The 16,180-nt window shown below is 50.2% G+C and overlaps 1 protein-coding gene and 1 long non-coding RNA gene across 12 annotated transcripts in view; one reads left to right on the top strand and one right to left on the bottom strand.

Moving 5' to 3' along the window:
- The window catches only part of SLC39A11 (solute carrier family 39 member 11), a 411,239-nt gene that overhangs the window by 330,414 nt on the left and 64,645 nt on the right, over window positions 1–16,180 (bottom strand). For 8 of the 11 annotated variants that reach the window (XM_067715793.1, XM_067715796.1, XM_067715795.1 and 5 more), the window contains exons 1-2: window positions 3,667–3,821; window positions 239–357 (exon numbers count right to left, since the gene is read on the bottom strand). The exons of 1 other annotated variant lie outside the window; for it this stretch is intronic. In XM_067715793.1, the coding sequence (XP_067571894.1) occupies window positions 239–346 (108 nt within the window). In that variant the 5' untranslated portion in view covers window positions 347–357; window positions 3,667–3,821. Of the gene's footprint in view, window positions 1–238; window positions 358–3,666; window positions 3,891–16,180 lie in introns of those variants that run through there. 2 more of the 11 variants (XM_067715802.1, XM_067715801.1) reach the window with 2 other exon arrangements.
- LOC137212423 (uncharacterized) lies at window positions 6,397–7,191 on the top strand. The gene is made up of 3 exons (XR_010937508.1): window positions 6,397–6,475; window positions 6,646–6,712; window positions 6,804–7,191. It is a non-coding gene; the product is annotated as an uncharacterized lncRNA (long non-coding RNA).

The raw sequence follows: 16,180 nt of genomic DNA, 5'->3' as shown, positions 1-16,180 counted from the left end.
TCTTCTCACTTACTGCTCCCTCTGAGTCAGGAGGAGGGAAGCAGGGGACCCAGGAGCACAGGCGCAGCAAGCTGGAGGGGACAAGGGGAGGAAAGGGGCCAGAACCAACGTCATCCCAACCTGGAGCTGTGGCCGGCGGCACGAGCGAGTCTGCAGCCCGGCTGGGCAGAAGGGGCTGGTTTCAAAGCTCGCTAAGAGAGCCCCCGAGAACCCCCAGAACCGAACCGAGGCAACTCACCTGTCCACTAGAGAATACGAACACAAGAGCTGCCCCAGCCGCCGTCATCCCCCAGGTGAAGAAGGTCCCCAGCAAGGCCTGGGACACAGGGCTGTGGCCTTGGAGCATGCTGGATACAGCTGTGTGCAGAGGAGCACGAGAGGGTCAGCACCCGCGGCCCCTCCACCCGAGCTGGCCCACGTCTGGGCTGCTGGTGCGCACCCTTCCGCCATCCATCCCGCAGTGACCTCAATGACCCGGCGCAGGTCGGCGGCTTCATCCAGCTTCTCCCCGGGTACTGGAAATCATCTAACTCCAAAAGGAGGGACATGCGGACACATAGGGAGATGCCAGAGGAGCAGACGCCACGACAGAAGGGACGACATTGGGAAATAGTTCCAAAGAGAAGAAGCGCAAAGAATGTGAATTATTTAGCCTGGAGGAAGGGCGCATGGGAGGGTCGGGCGACTGCAGCCTTCCAGCATATTCTGCCTTTTCTACCTGGCCTTGCCTACCGTCCATCAGCGGTTCTGTCTCCTCCAAACACAGGTGACTAGCTCCGATTCCCTCTTGAAGTTCTTCCACCTACATCCTGATCACACTTTCAATAGCTCCCCGGGGCAGTTCCCACGGCGGTTCCCAAGGCCTGCAAAGGGTACACGCCATAGACTGACCTGGAACTAGCCCAATAACTGTTCAACTACTGCACCCCGCGTGTGCATCGTATTCCAACTCAACCCAATTATTCCCAGAACCTTTGACAAGCCCCAGATGGTCCTACTCCAAGTCTCTCTTTATCCTGTTTCCTCCCAGCATGCCTTCCTCCGCACCCTCCAGCCATCAGACCCAGTGAATCCTCTGTTGCCCACCTAACACCGAATTCAATTCCACGCTTCCCTGATTCCTCTCCACTCCCGTCCGACGACACACCTTTGGTGTTTTCTTTGTGTGGGCTTGCCTCCTTCATCTTTTATATCATTCGTTGCTTAAAAACAGGGATGATGTTTTTTCACACTTGACACCCCTGTAAAACAGGGCTTTCTGACACCCCAAACTATGTGTTGAATTGAAAAGGGCCAGCTTAACTTGAATAAGACACTCAGCAAGAACAAGGAAACAGAGACCCAAGGGGCATTTCCGCCAGTCCACTGAGCACGCCTGCTCCCATAGCTGGGGAATCTCCTCTAGACGTGATCTCCTCAATTCTAGCTCTAAAATGACAGGGAATCAGACGCTCCCTGTGGAAAGTTACGAGGCGGAGAAACCTGTTGGTTGAAAAGCCTGTGTTTTGGTACATAAACACTGGGGGTCAGGGCTTCATCTCAAAGGGCTCATTCAGCTTGCCCCCCGCCCCCGCCATCTTCCAGCAACCACAGGGCTGGACACGACCCCGCTGGGCTCAGCCCTGCCAGGCCCGAGTGGTCTGAGAGGAGCCAGCAGCCTGGGCTTGCAGATCAAAAGCTGAAGATTCTGCCTCTGACCCTGGAAGGAAACCAGGGCAGAGGGTGGAAGGGTCCTCTTATGCCACGAGGGTCAACAACACAGCAGGATTCAGACCTAGGAGGGCTGCGAGTCCAGGTGAACCCAGATAAGCCCAGGTGAGCCCAGCTGTGCCCAGGCTCAGCCGAGGTGCCAGGAATCCTTGGAGAGAAACAGAATCTCTGGATTCCGATTGGGTCCCCAAAGTCTAAGTGGACTTCAGAATGATGACTGCACCAAATAAAGAAAAGCAAATATTAGAAAAAACCCACCTTTTTACATATGTCATCTAGTTAAGGTACCCTACAGACAATGGTCCACGTTTGTCTTTAAACAGAGACATCCGGATCATTACACCAACCTTCTCCTTCTAGCTACTCGCAGATAAAATTTCAAACGGCATTTACAAAGAAAGGCACATAGCTATCATCTCCTCAGTACTTACCGTCCAAGACAGGTCATAACAAAAAAACAACTTTGTTTTTCAGCGTTGAATGTGCCTTTTAATAACTACAGAAAAGAGGAAACCGTTTACATTCACCAACGGGCCAAAGTCAACATGGATTTTGTGAGCTGGCAAACGAGGGAGCTCGTGGGTGTTCTTGGGGGCTAGTGGGAGGGGAAAACACCCTTCCAAGACCCTATTTACACCCGAGCACCCTGAGATGTAAGAAAAAGGGACACAGAGGGAAGACCAAAGCCGCCATCCTTCCCATCCCTACAACAGCAGATCTGTTAGCAACGCAAGCTCAGTGCCCCTTGGAGAAGTTTCCTCCATTTGCTGTTTTAAATCCTCACTACTCAAAGGGTGGTCCCAGAACCAGCAGTGCTAGGCGCCCTTAGGAGCTAAGTTAGAAATGCAGAACCTCAGGCCCCACCCCAGACTTGCTGAATCAGAACCTGCATTTTAGCGAGTCCCATGGGGGATTCTTATGCACATCAAAGTGGAAAGCACAGGTCTAAAACTGGAACAACTTCTACAAGACCAAGAACTTAGAAAGTGAGTTCTCCTGCCCTAAGAGGGATCAGCAGGGCCACCGCCACAGAGACCCAAGCGAACAGAAAGTTTTCTCCAGCAGGTAGACCAGGAGCACCTTGGGAGCAGGGAAGGTCAGCCAGGGCACCTCAAAAGCCGCTTCTGCAATGGGGCTCAGACTTCCTCGTGAGCTGATACTAATACATAAACCTGGGCTGCTTTGCGGAAGGCAGGCTTATCCTCTGCCCGCTCCGGCTTTAAAGATACCAGCACCACGCCACACATAGCAGCACACGGCTCCTGGCTGACAGAGAATTTATTTATTTTCTCTCCCTTTTAAACCTGTCACCCTGCTTCCAAGAGTCAGCTTCAAGATGCCAATGAAAAAGTTGCAGAGGTGGAAGGAGCACTTCACGAAATCTACATACATGTCCTGACTTCGAGAGTGGAACTGAGCAAAATGATTCGGGTTTGGGCTGACGTGACTGCGGAGAATGTTCTCTAACACCTGGCTACTCAAAGTGTGGTCCGAGGACCGGCCGACCTGGGGGTTGATTAGAAATCACCCTCTCGGGCCTGCTGCAACTTAACCGGATTCCCAGCCAAATTCAAGGGGTCCCGCTGACCCCCAGAACCAGAGGGAGGCGCTTCGGAGCAGCTGGACTTGTAGCCACGGCCGTTCCCAGGGCTCCCGGGCCCCCCACACATGCCCACCGGGAAGCACTAAATGAAAAGGAGATCTTGGGGAACCACTGTCAAAGGCAGGCAGGTCAACAGCCTCCGGCTCGCTCTGGAGAGGGGCCGAGGTGGGGCTCCAGGCACCCCTCCCCCTCCTCTGCCACCTGCCAAGGCCGCCCCGCTTCTCCTCCGACCCCCTCCTCTCCCAGGGACACCCCCTTCCAAACTGCACGGGGCTGCCCTTCCGAGTCCCACGCTCTGGTCGCGCTGGCCCCAGCCCCACCGAAGGCGCCGAAGGAGAGAAAAGCCGACTCACTTCGGTGCCCTCTCAAGCCCCCACTCCACTTCCATCAGCCCCGCAGCCGCTGGCTCCCCGGCTCCACTCCGCGGTCACTTCCTGCTTCCCTCCCGGCACACGTGTCCCCCGGCCTTGAGGCCCCGCCCCCACTGCTGCGACTGGCAGATCCGGCCGGGAGAATAAATTCTCTGGTTCACAGCCTCTGCGGGCTCGGGAGCAGATCGGGGCGGGTGGAACAGAGCCCTGCAGAACCCTCTGCAATCTTCCAAGAAGCCCCGACACCCAAGGAAAGGACACCTTTCGCAACGTCCCTGACACCGTTTATGTTGCTACACTTTGGCAGCTGAGTCCAACGCCCTGGGTGAGCAACAGAGCAGGAAGCGTTTGGAGAGGGTGGGGAATGGAATCTCCCACCATCAGCATCCTTCTCTAGGTCAATGGCCCTCAAACTATAGCGTCCAGTGGAACCACCCAGAGAGATGTCAAAACACAGAATGCTGGCACCCTCGGAGCATCTGGTTCTGGAAGCCTGGGTGGGGCCCGAGGTTTTCTGTTCTGAACTAGTTGTTGCTTTTGCTCTGGTCCTGGGACCCCTCTTTGAGAACTGCTGCTTTGCTCTCCAGGCCTTCTACAAAAAGACTGTAGGGTAAGATAGCTAGATTTAGTCAAAAATAAAGACAGGATGCCCAGTTAAGTTTGAACTTTAGATAAACAACAAATAGTTTTTAGTGTAAGTATATCCTGGGCAGTATTGGGGACATACTTATGCTAAAAACGTATTTCACATTTGTTGCTTATCCGAAATTCAAATGTAACGGGTGTCCTGTATTTTATCTGATGACCCTACCAGAGGGTAACCAGAAACACTGCCCGTAATCACAGTGGCCACAGACCAGAGGATCCAATAGGAGCAGACCACTTTTGTCCATAGTTGTGGGCACTGATGATTGCACCAGATCCATGCACTGGGCCAGGAAGGGAAGACGGCGTGGTGACAGTAGCTGGTTTCTGCCTTCAGGAGATTCCCAGACCAGGGAGAGAGCCAGGCCAGCTGTCTTAGTCAGCTAGGGCTGCCATAAGAAAATACCACAGACTGGGTGGCTTAAACAATAGACACCTGTTTTCTCACACTTCTGCAAGTCCAAGGTCAGTCCGAGATCAAGGTGCAGATTCAGAGCCTGGTGAGGGTCTCTTCCTGGTTTGCAGATGCCTGCCTCTCACTGTGTCCTCACAATGGCCTTTTCTTGGTGCACACACAGGAAGGAAGAGAGAGGGATCTCTCTCTCTCTCCCTCTTCTTATAACGCTTCCAATCCTATCAAATGAGAAGCCCACCCTTATGGCTTCATTTAACCTTCATTACCTCCTAAAAGCTCTATCTCCAAATGCAGTCCCATTGGGGGTTAGGGCTTCGGCATATGAATTTCATGGGTGGAGCCCTCATGAATGGCATTGTTATCCTTATAAAACAGGCTCCAGAGAGCTCCCTTGCCCCATCTGCCATGTGAGGATACACAAGAAGTCTGTAAGCCAGATAAGGCCCTCACCCAACCATGCTGACACCCTCATCTCAGACTTCCAGCTTCCAGAACTGTGAGCAATAAATTTCTGTTGTGTATAAGCTACCCGGTCTGTGGCATTTAGTTACAGCAGCACGAAAGGGACTAAGACACCCCATTTTACAGATAAGAAAACTGAGGCTCAGGAAAGCTCTGTATTGAGCCCAAGTTGACAGGGAGGTATGGAAAACCAAGCCCAGCTGACGCCAGAGATGGTGTTCTTCCTGCCTCAGACATTCAGGACTCACAGGATGGGACGGGACACCCTGATCAGCAAAACGTCTCTCTTCCCTTGAGCCATGCCAGTGCCCTAAAGCAGGGTGGCCAACCCCCAGGAGACAAATCCTGCCATTTCCCATCTTTCCCACTGAACCCCTTACACACACACACACACACCACCAACCCAAACATACAAATTGCCTCTGTCTTTCTTGCACTCACTGATGGTAAGAAGCGCCCAAGTGTTGCCCAAAAGAAAATGTTTCCTTAAAACTAAGTACACTGGCTCTTACCTCCAGCCCATCCCCAGCCCATTCCCATTCTCTCCCTCCAAAGCAAACTGTGCCCTGCAGCCTCCATAAGCTGGGGGAGGAGAGATGAGTGTGTAAGAACAAACTAATTAGCAGGGGCTCATTAAAAGGTGGGGGGGGGGGACTTCCCTGGCAGCGCAGTGGTTAAGAATCCGCCTGCCAATGCAGGGGACAAGGGTTCGAGCCCTGGTCCGGGAAGACCTCACATGCCGCGGAGCAACTAAGCCCGTATGCCACAACTGCTGAGCCTGCGCGCCTAGAGCCCATGCTCCGCAACAAGAGAAGCCACCGCAATGAGAAGCCTGCGCACTGCAACCAAGAGTAGCCCCCGCTCACGGCAGCTAGAGAAAGCCCGCGCGCAGCAACAAAGACCCAACGCACACAAAAATAAATAAAATAAATTTATAAAAATAAATAAAATTTAAAATATAATAAAATGAATAAAAGGTGGCGGGTGCCGTGCAGGCAGAGAGGGCTGCCTCCCAAACGTCCAAAGGCCGTAGAACGAACTTGACAGTCAGCAAGGTATCAGCAGGGCAGTGGGATGGTGGCCTTTTCCAGAGGAACTGCTGTAGCTTGATCTGGTTAAGCAACCTGCCAGCAGCAAGCACCTCCCACTGGAGCATGGGGCGGGGCGGGGCGGGGCGGGGCGGGGCAGAGGGTGGAGGGAGACAGCTTCACAGGAAGTGTTGGGGGAGATGGAGAAGGGACAGGAGATGGACACAAGTGGTCCAGCCCAGTGAGTCCTCAATGTCTTCACTGTTGCTTCTCTTATTCTCTCCTCCTCCCCACCCCTTCCTCCTCCCTTCTCCTCCTTCTTCTCTCTCTCTGTCTCTCTGCCCCTGCTTTCCCTCCCCTCCCTCCCTCCCTCCCTCCCTCCTTTCCTCTCTGAAATCTTGTTTCTTTTAGGAGGTACTGCAGCAATTAAGCAAAGGCTTTGGAATCTGACCGCCCAGGAAGAAGCCCAGCTTGGCACGTGGGTTTCCTTGGACAAATTCCCCAACTCCTCTCAGCCGCAGTCTCCGCATCCTGGGTCTGGGAGTAATCACCCTGTGCTCTCTCTACAGGTGACTGGAACCGGAACAAAGCGCCCAGCATCCAGCAGGGCACCCATCACGGCAGGCTGAACGATCATTATCCCTGGACCCTCACTCCTTCCTTCGTTTATTTGCTCATGCATTTATCCAGTGGACATGTCATGGGCCTCTGTTGGCTCTGCTGGGCCCTGGCACACGGAGATCAGCTACACACAGATAGCGTGACCTGATCCAGCCTTTCTGGCCTCTCACTTCTTTCCCTTTCCTGAAGTCTGACCACTGACACATCACGAGGACCAAGATAAGCCTCTGAGCCTGGGGCGCCGGTTCCTTCCAAGTGCGGACGATAAACCCAGCTGAACTGGCGCTGATATGCTGAAGGGATTAAAGAGGTGAAAGTGATAGGCAGTTCAAAGAAGTGCTATTGAAATGTCAGGGGTTTTTTGTTGTTCTTTTAGGAGATTTTCTAAGTATGCCCCACCCATATATCCAGAATTCATCCACTTTGCCCAAAATAACAGCTCTGACTCATCATCCTGCCCTGATTCCCACTGTGCATCCCCGCCCCCAGTCTGTCCCCCAAACAGCAGCCAAAGTGATCTTGTAAAGACAGAAGTCCAGCCACGTCAGTCTACTACTGCAAAGCCTCTGAGAGCTCCTCCTCGCCTCTGGAGTAAACTAGTGGGTAGAGGCCAGGGACGCTGCTAAACATCCGTCACTACTCACAGCCTCCACAACAAAGAATTATCGACCCGAAATGTCAATAGTGCCAAGACTGAGAAGCCCTAGTGTAATCCCACAAAGTAACTCTTCTTATATGAAGTGATGACAAAACGCACTCTTTAAAATGTAACACACCCTTCAAGAGGCATCCAGCCTCAGTCAAAGCACTAGTTAGCATTTGATTCACCCTAAAAGGCAAGAAAGAAGAGAACCAACTGTCCAGCCAATCTTTATATTCCAATCACTGCAAAGATACACCTACAATCAAACCTCCTAGGTGCTCAATTCCCTCGACCCTCCTGGGTTTTGATTATTTAAGGTTCTGACGTCAGGACACTATGACATCACAGGGCTTCCTAAATGGAAATGCCTGGAACGCTTTGGCAGGTGGAACAGGTCTAACTGCTCTTAACATTTGCTCTCCGATGTGACTGATAAGCTGAGGAAGGGGAGATTCTAACCCACCTTTTAGTCTAAGCACCATCCAAAGGAGCCAACGGCGACTTGATGCCAGTTTTCTGAGCCTCGTACAGGGACGAGCTGCCCTCGAGGGCTTGAGGGGGAAACGGACGCAGCAAGCATGTCCTTTCTCACCTTTGTCCAACTGATTAATTCTGAACCTGCACCAGCTAGGTTGGAGGGAGGGTATAGAAGTACAGGTTCTCTAAATGTCCATGGACAGATGAATGGATAAAGAAGATGTGGTATATATACAATGGAATATTAGCCATAAAAAAGAATGAAACAATGCCATTTGCGGCAACATGGATGGACCTAGAGATGATCATACTGAGTGAAGTTAAGTCAGAGGAAGACAAATACCATATGATGTCACTTACATGTGGAATCTAAAAAGTGAACTTATTTACAAAACAGAAATAGACTCACAGGCATAGAAAACAACCTCATGGTCCCCAAAGGGGAAAGCAGAGGGGAGGGATAAATGAGGAGTTTGGGTTTAACATATATGCACTACTATATATAAAATAGATAACCAACAAGGGCCTACTGTATAGCACAGGAAACTCTACTCAATACCTTGTAATAACCTATAATGGAAAAGAATCCGAAAAAGGATGGATTTATTATATATATGTATAACTGAATCACTTTGCTATACACCTGAAACTAACAACATTGTAAATCTACTATACTTCAATTAAAAATAAATAAATTTTTAAAAGACAGTAATATTTCACCCCCCCCCCCCCAAAAAAAAAGAAAAATGCAGGTTCTACTGACTTTATACGAACCTATTATCGGGAGAGAAGTTTGCAGTAAGCTCAACCACCAGCTTAATTAAGATATGGAATTACGGGCTTCCCTGGTGGCGCAGTGGTTGGGAGTCCGCCTGCCGATGCAGGGGACGCGGGTCCGTGCCCCGGTCCGGAAAGATCCCACATGCCGCGGAGCGGCTGGGCCCGTGAGCCATGGCCGCTGAGCCTGACCGTCCGGAGCCTCTGCTCCGCAATGGGAGAGGCCACAGCCGTGAGAGGCTCGCGTACCGCAAAAGAAAAAAAAAAAAAAGATATGGAATTACTAGGTAAAAACCACCACTGAGGGCTTCCCTGGTGGCGCAGTGGTTGGGAGTCCGCCTGCCGATGCAGGGGACGCGGGTTCGTGCCCCGGTCCGGGAGGATCCCACGTGCCGCGGAGTGGCTGGGCCCGTGGGCCATGGCCGCTGGGCCTGCGCGTCCGGAGCCTGTGCTCCGCGGCGGGAGGGGCCGCGGCAGTGAGAGGCCCGTGTACCGCAAAAAAAAAAAAAAAAAAAAAAACACCACTGATTACATATGAAATCAACCCTGTCTCCAAGATGATCATTGGCATAAATCCACTTTCCATCTTTTCCACATTGGCTTCAAACAACTCTCCTGGCATCTCATAAGTAATTCTATGGAGTCCACTTTGCTCGGTTTTATTAAGGGGAATCACTGAACAAGTAAATTCTACTTCAAGCCTGTTCCTTTAGAGCCCTGTGGATCACACGAATAGCCTGTTGGTTCACTCACTCACTCAGCAAACGTTTGCTGAACACCTACTATGTGACAGGCATGTTTGAGGCACTGGATACACATCAGCAAAGGACACAGAGACAACCTGTGCCCTCACGATGCTGCCAGTGCAGACGCTGCAGGCACTGCCTTGAGTGTGTGTTATAAATTAAGGCTTATGATGAAAGCTGTTATATGGTATTATCCGGCTGCTTCTTCCCTTTTCTTATTCTCCAGGAAAGAAACACCCATGCCTTCCACTGCTGGGCAATCTCCCCAGCCAGTGAGGAAAACTCAGCAGGAGAAAACCTCCTTCTTTTGGTGGATAGAGAGGCCACTGTCCCACACAGCCAAGCTTGGGGCCCTCACCTGCAAGGGGGCTGCTAGGAGCAGAGTGTCCCAGGTGGCGAGGACACCAGGGGACACGCCAGCATCAGCATTGTTGATACTTGCCGAAGAGGCCTCGGAAGAAAAGGAACTCAGTCTAAGACTGATTTTTTTTTTTTTTTTGATTCTAAAGGAATATTCACTTTAATACCAAAATTTCTCATTTTTTTCTTCAAGGGGCACCTTAAAATGGCATGAACTTCAGAACACACAAAACCTGATGTGCCCCAGGTGGAAGATTTGAAGATCTGAAGTGTTGGGAGATTTGAAGCTGGAAAACAGCTTTCTTCGGCAGGCAGAGCAGTGCCCCTGCCCCCGCCCACGCCAAGATGTTCACATTCTAATCCCTGAAACCTGGGTGTGTTACTTGACTGGCAAAAGGGTCTTTACTGATGTGACTGAGGATCTTGAGATAGGAAGATTATGCCGGATTACCCGGGTGGGGCCCTGTAATGACAAAGGTCCTTATAAAGGAAGAGAGGGAGGCAGCACGTCAGAGTGAGAGAAGGCAGAGGTCAGAGTAGTGCAGCCACAAGCCAAGGAACGCAGGCAGCCTCTAGAAACTGGAAAAGGCAAGTCCCCTTAGAAGCTCCAGAAGGAACAGGTGGCCTTGCACTTTGATGTTAGCCCTTCCCACATCCACAACAGTAATGATTTATGTTGTCTGAAGCCACTAAGTTTGTGATGATTTGTTACAGCAACCATAGGAAACGAATACACTTCTTTTGCCTGGAAGCATCTCATTTCACTGACACCTTTCCCCAGTGGAACTATGAACCACCAGGACCCTCACCCTTAGTCCACTCGGCAGGACCAACTACATAATTTTGGGGGCCTGGTGCAAAATGAAAATGGGAGGCCCCTTAATCAAAAGGCAGTGGGGGGAAAGGCCATTAAAAGTATTAAAATATAAAGCCTTTTCCTTTTCTCTGCATCTGCTCACTGCAGACTCCATGGTCCCATCAGACTGTGCTTATAAAACACAAGTTCAGAGATAAAATTATTAGGAATCTCAGGACAGTGACAGGCATGGAGCCTTTGGGGGCGGGGGTGGGGGTGGGTGGGTGGAGTCAGGCCAGGGTTGCTTATTCAGCAAAAAAGTCCACAGAGAGATTGAGAACTAGGGTGTTGAAGATGGAGGGAAAGTACAGACAAGACCACAACTAGAGGCCAAGGTCATCAAAACCAGCCCAGGGAGGGAAGCCGTAGACACCCCAGGAGACGGGAAATAGGGGCTAGACACCCCACAGAGGGAGCCTGCGATCTGGGAAGGAGATATTCCAATTCCTACTGGGAAGGAGAGACTAGGCAAGAAAATAAGCAGGATCATCTCAGCAACCAGAAACCAGTGGACCAGTATCTGGGGTCTCCATGTTTTCCAGGGGCCTATGAAATGGTTACGAACTGGGCTTTCCTGGTGGCGCAGTGGTTGAGAGTCCGTCTGCGGATGCAGGGGACATGGGTTCGTGCCCCGAGCCATGGCCGCTGAGCCTGCGCGTCTGGAGCCTGTGCTCCGCAACGGGAGAGGCCACAGCAGTGACAGGCCCACGTACCGCAAAAAAAAAAAAAAAAAAAAAAAAAAAAAAAATGGTTACGAACTGAAAAAAACATATTGGGTTTTGGTTCCCAAAAAACAAACGGTAGAAATTTAAATTAACAAGTGTTTAACGCAATGTCTATAAAACCTTGTTAATTGTTGACTTTGGTATTCATAAAAATTTAATTACATTTGGAAAACAATCTGAGTCTTAGCGTTTCTCCCTTCAAGAGAATTCCTAAGTAGGCACAGTAGTGGCCAAGAAATCACAACCAGTCGTAAATTAAATAAGCTTCAAGACAAACCATTTCAAATGCAAAATTATCAAAAAATCTTTCTGATTATTTTATGGGGGTGAGTACTTAATGTGGAATGTGGGAGCATTTTAATACGCTTAGGGCAATATGGGGTGAGATCTCCAAAAGCAGGAGTCGTTTAGGGAGCTACAGAGATCTCAAGAGGCCCCAGGGAATGGGGAGGGAGGCTGGATTCCAAGAAGCTTTATTTCTCTCTCCGAGTGGGAGCAGATACAAAACTCATTTCACATGGATTTGCTGTAGTTTGCGGACGGTTGGTGATAGGGACAAAGTAGGGCTGGGTGAGCCTACCCGGAAAGGATGATTGTTTCCTACCGTCACCATCATCCCCAGGGAATGGGACCAGCAGGAAGGAAGGAAGCAAAGGAGGAAGGGAAGGATGGAGGGAGGGAGGGAGGGACAAAAATCACCTCTCTGTGCTCGTGCGAACTATCTCAACCTAACAGGGAGGTTTCCTAATTCGGTTTCCATTCTTGGACTTCTTATGGGTGAACTGTGCACCCCTCAAATTCACATGTTAGAGTCCTAACCCCCAGTTCCTCAGAATGTGACCTTATTCGTAGACTTCTCGGAGGTAATCAGATTAAGGTGAAATCATTAGGATGGGCTCTAACCCAATAGAGCTGCTGTCCCTATAAAAAGGAAATGTGGACACAGAGACACACACCGAGGAAAGACAACATGAAGAGACACGGGGAGAAGGCAGCCATCCGCACACCTGGGAGAGAGCCTGGCCAGACCCTTTCCCACGGCCCTCAGGAGGGACCAAGCCTGCCGACACCTTAACTGGGGGCTGCTGGCCTCCGGAACTGTGAGACAGTAAATTTCTGTTGTTTCAGTCACGGTCTGTGGTATTTTGTTACAGCAGCCCTAGCAAACTAACACAGGGCTAAAGGTCACTGTAGGCCACACCATAAAATTTAGCGCCAGGAAGAACCTCCAAGAGCCTCTGGCCCTGTCCCCTCGCTTCACAGATGGAACCCTGGACGCAGAGCTGGAACCCACACCTCCCACCAGCCCCATTTCTCCCATGTCTCACACATTTGTGAGTCCCTAATCCTCCCGGGCTGTCGGATCAGAGTCCTAGCTTTCTGGCTCAACCATGAAAATGATTACTGTAAGCAAGACTACAGGGAAATGGGTCAGAATACCAAAGCTCGGGCTTCCCTGGTGGCGCAGTGGTTGAGAATCCACCTGCCAATGCAGGGGACACAGGTTCAAGCCCTGGTCCGGGAAGATCCCACATGCTGCAGAGCAACTAAGCCCATGTGCCACAACTACTGATCCTGTGAGTCACAACTACTGAAGCCCACACGCCTAGAAGCCGTGCTCCATCACAAGAGAAGCCACTGCAATGAGAAGCCCGCACACGGCAATGAAGAGTAGCCCTTGCTTGCCGCAACTAGAGAAAACCCGCATGCAGCAACGAAGACCCAACGTAGCCAAAAATAAAGAAAGAAAGAATACCAAATGTCATAAAAATGTTTCGAGTACTTTCCAGGAGGACCCACTAACAAACAACTGACATTTCCAATCCCCATCTTAAATGATCCAGCAAGCAAGAGGTACGGATACTATAGTTATTTTCATGGTGAGACAGACTTCTAAAACTATTTAAAAATACTATTTCACTGAGGCTTCACACAGACTCACCCTGGCCTTTTACCCGAAGTTGTTGTAATTGGTGAGGTGTTACAGTCCTGCCACATATTCTGGAAACATCAGCCGGGACCGGCTACAGATAACAATACAGACAGAAAACTTTACACATGAGAGGCACTCAGAAAAAAAAATCATTTGTCTAATTAAATGGAATGATGGAGCCATGCAAACTGTCCTGGAACCTCTGTTTCCGCTAATGGGGTTGATCCGTCAGTGTGATTTCCCAGGAACTCGCTTAATACAATGATTTAAAATATAGGGAGGAGAAAAGATGTTGATCACTCTAATGCTAACAAAAGAAGGATAGTTCGATACATTACAGAACGTAAAGGCAGTAGACTTTTAGGCAGTTAGTCAAAACGATAAACTCTGTAGCAGCAGAGGAAATAATACATGATAAGGTGCTTTGTGAAAGAAGCAATATACAAAAATATACGCCATTTGTTATTACAGTGGCAAAAAATACACAAATAACAGAAAACTAAAATTCATACAAATTAAAGTACTTGGGTGATAAGAGTGTAGAGTTTTTCCCCCTTTCTACAACGTTATGTTTTTTTTATAAATTTTTTTTCTAATTTATTTATTTATTTATTTGGACTGCGGTTGGGTCTTTGTTGCTGCGCGTGGGCTTCCTCTAGTTGCATTGAGCGGGGGCTACTCTTCCTTCGGGTGCGCGGGCTTCTCACTGCGGTGGCTTCTCTTGTTGCAGAGCACGGGCTCCAGGCACGCGAGCTTCAGTAGTTGTGGCACGTGGGCTCAGTAGTTGTGGCTCATGGGCTCTAGAGCGCAGGCTGAGTAGTTGTGGCACACGGGCTTAGCTGCTCCGCGTCATGTGGGATCTTCCCAGACCAGGGCTTGAACCCGTGTCCCCTGCATTGGGAGGTGGATTCTTAACCACTGCGCCACCAGGGAAGTCCCCTCTTTTTATAATTTAAACACATTTCAAGCAGGTATAAAAGGAGATGAATCCAGAAAACAAGGCTCACTGAGCTTAAATAACATGACTTAAGGTCAGTAGTGAAACCCAACGTAGACTCCCCTAATTCTATGCACAAGACTCCCAGTCAATAACGCAGACTCTGTGCTTGTATCCAAAACCACCTGGATGCTTCGGAAAGCCAGGTTCCCTTGAAGATTTCCACGATTTGTTTTAATCGGTCATTTCTCATGGATTCTCTTCACCTCATTAGCTCTCCAACAGGCCAGTTGCAGGATGAGGTCGTCTGCCCATGACGAGAACCAGAGGCAGTTCCCCCCCGACACACACACACCCTCCCATACACATGCTCCTCCCAGAGCCCCTGGGACTGCCTGTCGCCACCAGGCAGGGCTGTCACGATGCAGGTCACGTTTCCTGTCTTGCAGCTCACAGACAGATGGTTGGCGGGGCCTTGGCTCGGACAGAACACGTGAGCCCTGGGGTGCCCACAGACGTGGGGGCTCCCACCGCCCGCCGGAGGCCCTGCCTCTGACCATCTCAAAGGCCCCCGAGATACTCCCAGGAGACCATGCGCTCAGGGCACAGCGCTCACACCTAAGCCTCCTCTTCTCCGCCATCCCCAAACCCAGAAAAGCACAGAGTTCGGGCCTTCACACGGGGCCCCTGACACCTACCCAGCTGCCTTCAGGGGGGCCTCGTGACAGCTGGACTTCAGAATGTCTCCGGAGGTGCCTGCTTCTGGGGTGGAGAGGGCTATGCTGAGTTCTTCCAGAACCTTCCACAGCCATAGCGGGGAAGCACTCTCTAGTCCATTTTAACACCAAAATCTACTCTGGGTTCATTGCAACAAGCATGGATGATCTAGTAGGTAACCACCTCTGTGCTCTCTCTAAGCCACCTGTTATTCCGTCTCCAACTGCACTCCCCTCCAAAAAATAATTTGAAAGCGTTTAGTCAAACAAATGATGTTAAAGCAAGAATTCGTCCCTTTCCTCGCTTTTTAATTCATCAAAGACACACTGAGGTAACTACCAATCAGAGCTTCAAATCAACATGAGATACCAGGGCCACAGAACTGAGAGGCCTTCACTACAACCAAAAGCAGAAGAGATTGGATTTGAAGTTGACTTTGCCTCGTTCGGCTTTGGGAAGTATTAATAATGGATAAACACCATACTAGGCAGCCCCTTCAAGCTCAGGAACCCCAGGCTGGGAATCATGGCTGCAGGGGGTGGGGAATAAATGAAACACATAGTCCTTGACTTTGAGAAGCCAGGAAAACAACAAATAAATCCACACCAAACAATTAACTATGCGAGTAGCTCCCAACCCTTGTCCATTGCTGTTCTAACGTGGCTACCCATGAGGTTTTCAACCCTAAAGAGAATGATAGTGAACGTGTACCATCCCTTGGGTGAACAGAGAAGACACTTCATAAACACTCGTCAAATAAACGAGCGGTGACCTGCATTTTTTTAAAGACTCTTAATTTCTACAGCGCACACTCCCGGGCAAGACTTCTAGAACGTGATCTCACCAAGACCTCTAAATGCCAAATTCATCAAAGAAGTTGAGTGCAGCTGCTGTTCCAGGACACCGGTGAGACTTGAGGTGACAAGGCTGGCAGCGGACTTGGGGGAGGAGCTCACCCTAAGATGGTCTCTTCCCCGTACATGCTTATTCATTCTCTTCTCTTGAAGATGTTTCCCCATCTTTGAACCCTTAATGGGCAAGACTGCAGTTACTGCTCAGCTGGAAACCAGTGCCACGCCGATTAAATGCTAAAAGTTTTAAAACAGAGATCATTAAGGGTTGGTATAGTGAGGGTGGGAACCTATAGAACAGTG

Source organism: Pseudorca crassidens, chromosome 19 (assembly GCF_039906515.1).
Source record: "Pseudorca crassidens isolate mPseCra1 chromosome 19, mPseCra1.hap1, whole genome shotgun sequence".
In the NCBI taxonomy this organism is placed as follows: domain Eukaryota; kingdom Metazoa; phylum Chordata; class Mammalia; order Artiodactyla; family Delphinidae; genus Pseudorca; species Pseudorca crassidens.
The sequence above is the reverse complement of the archived record's forward strand: the minus strand, read 5'-3'. Positions and strand labels throughout refer to the sequence as shown.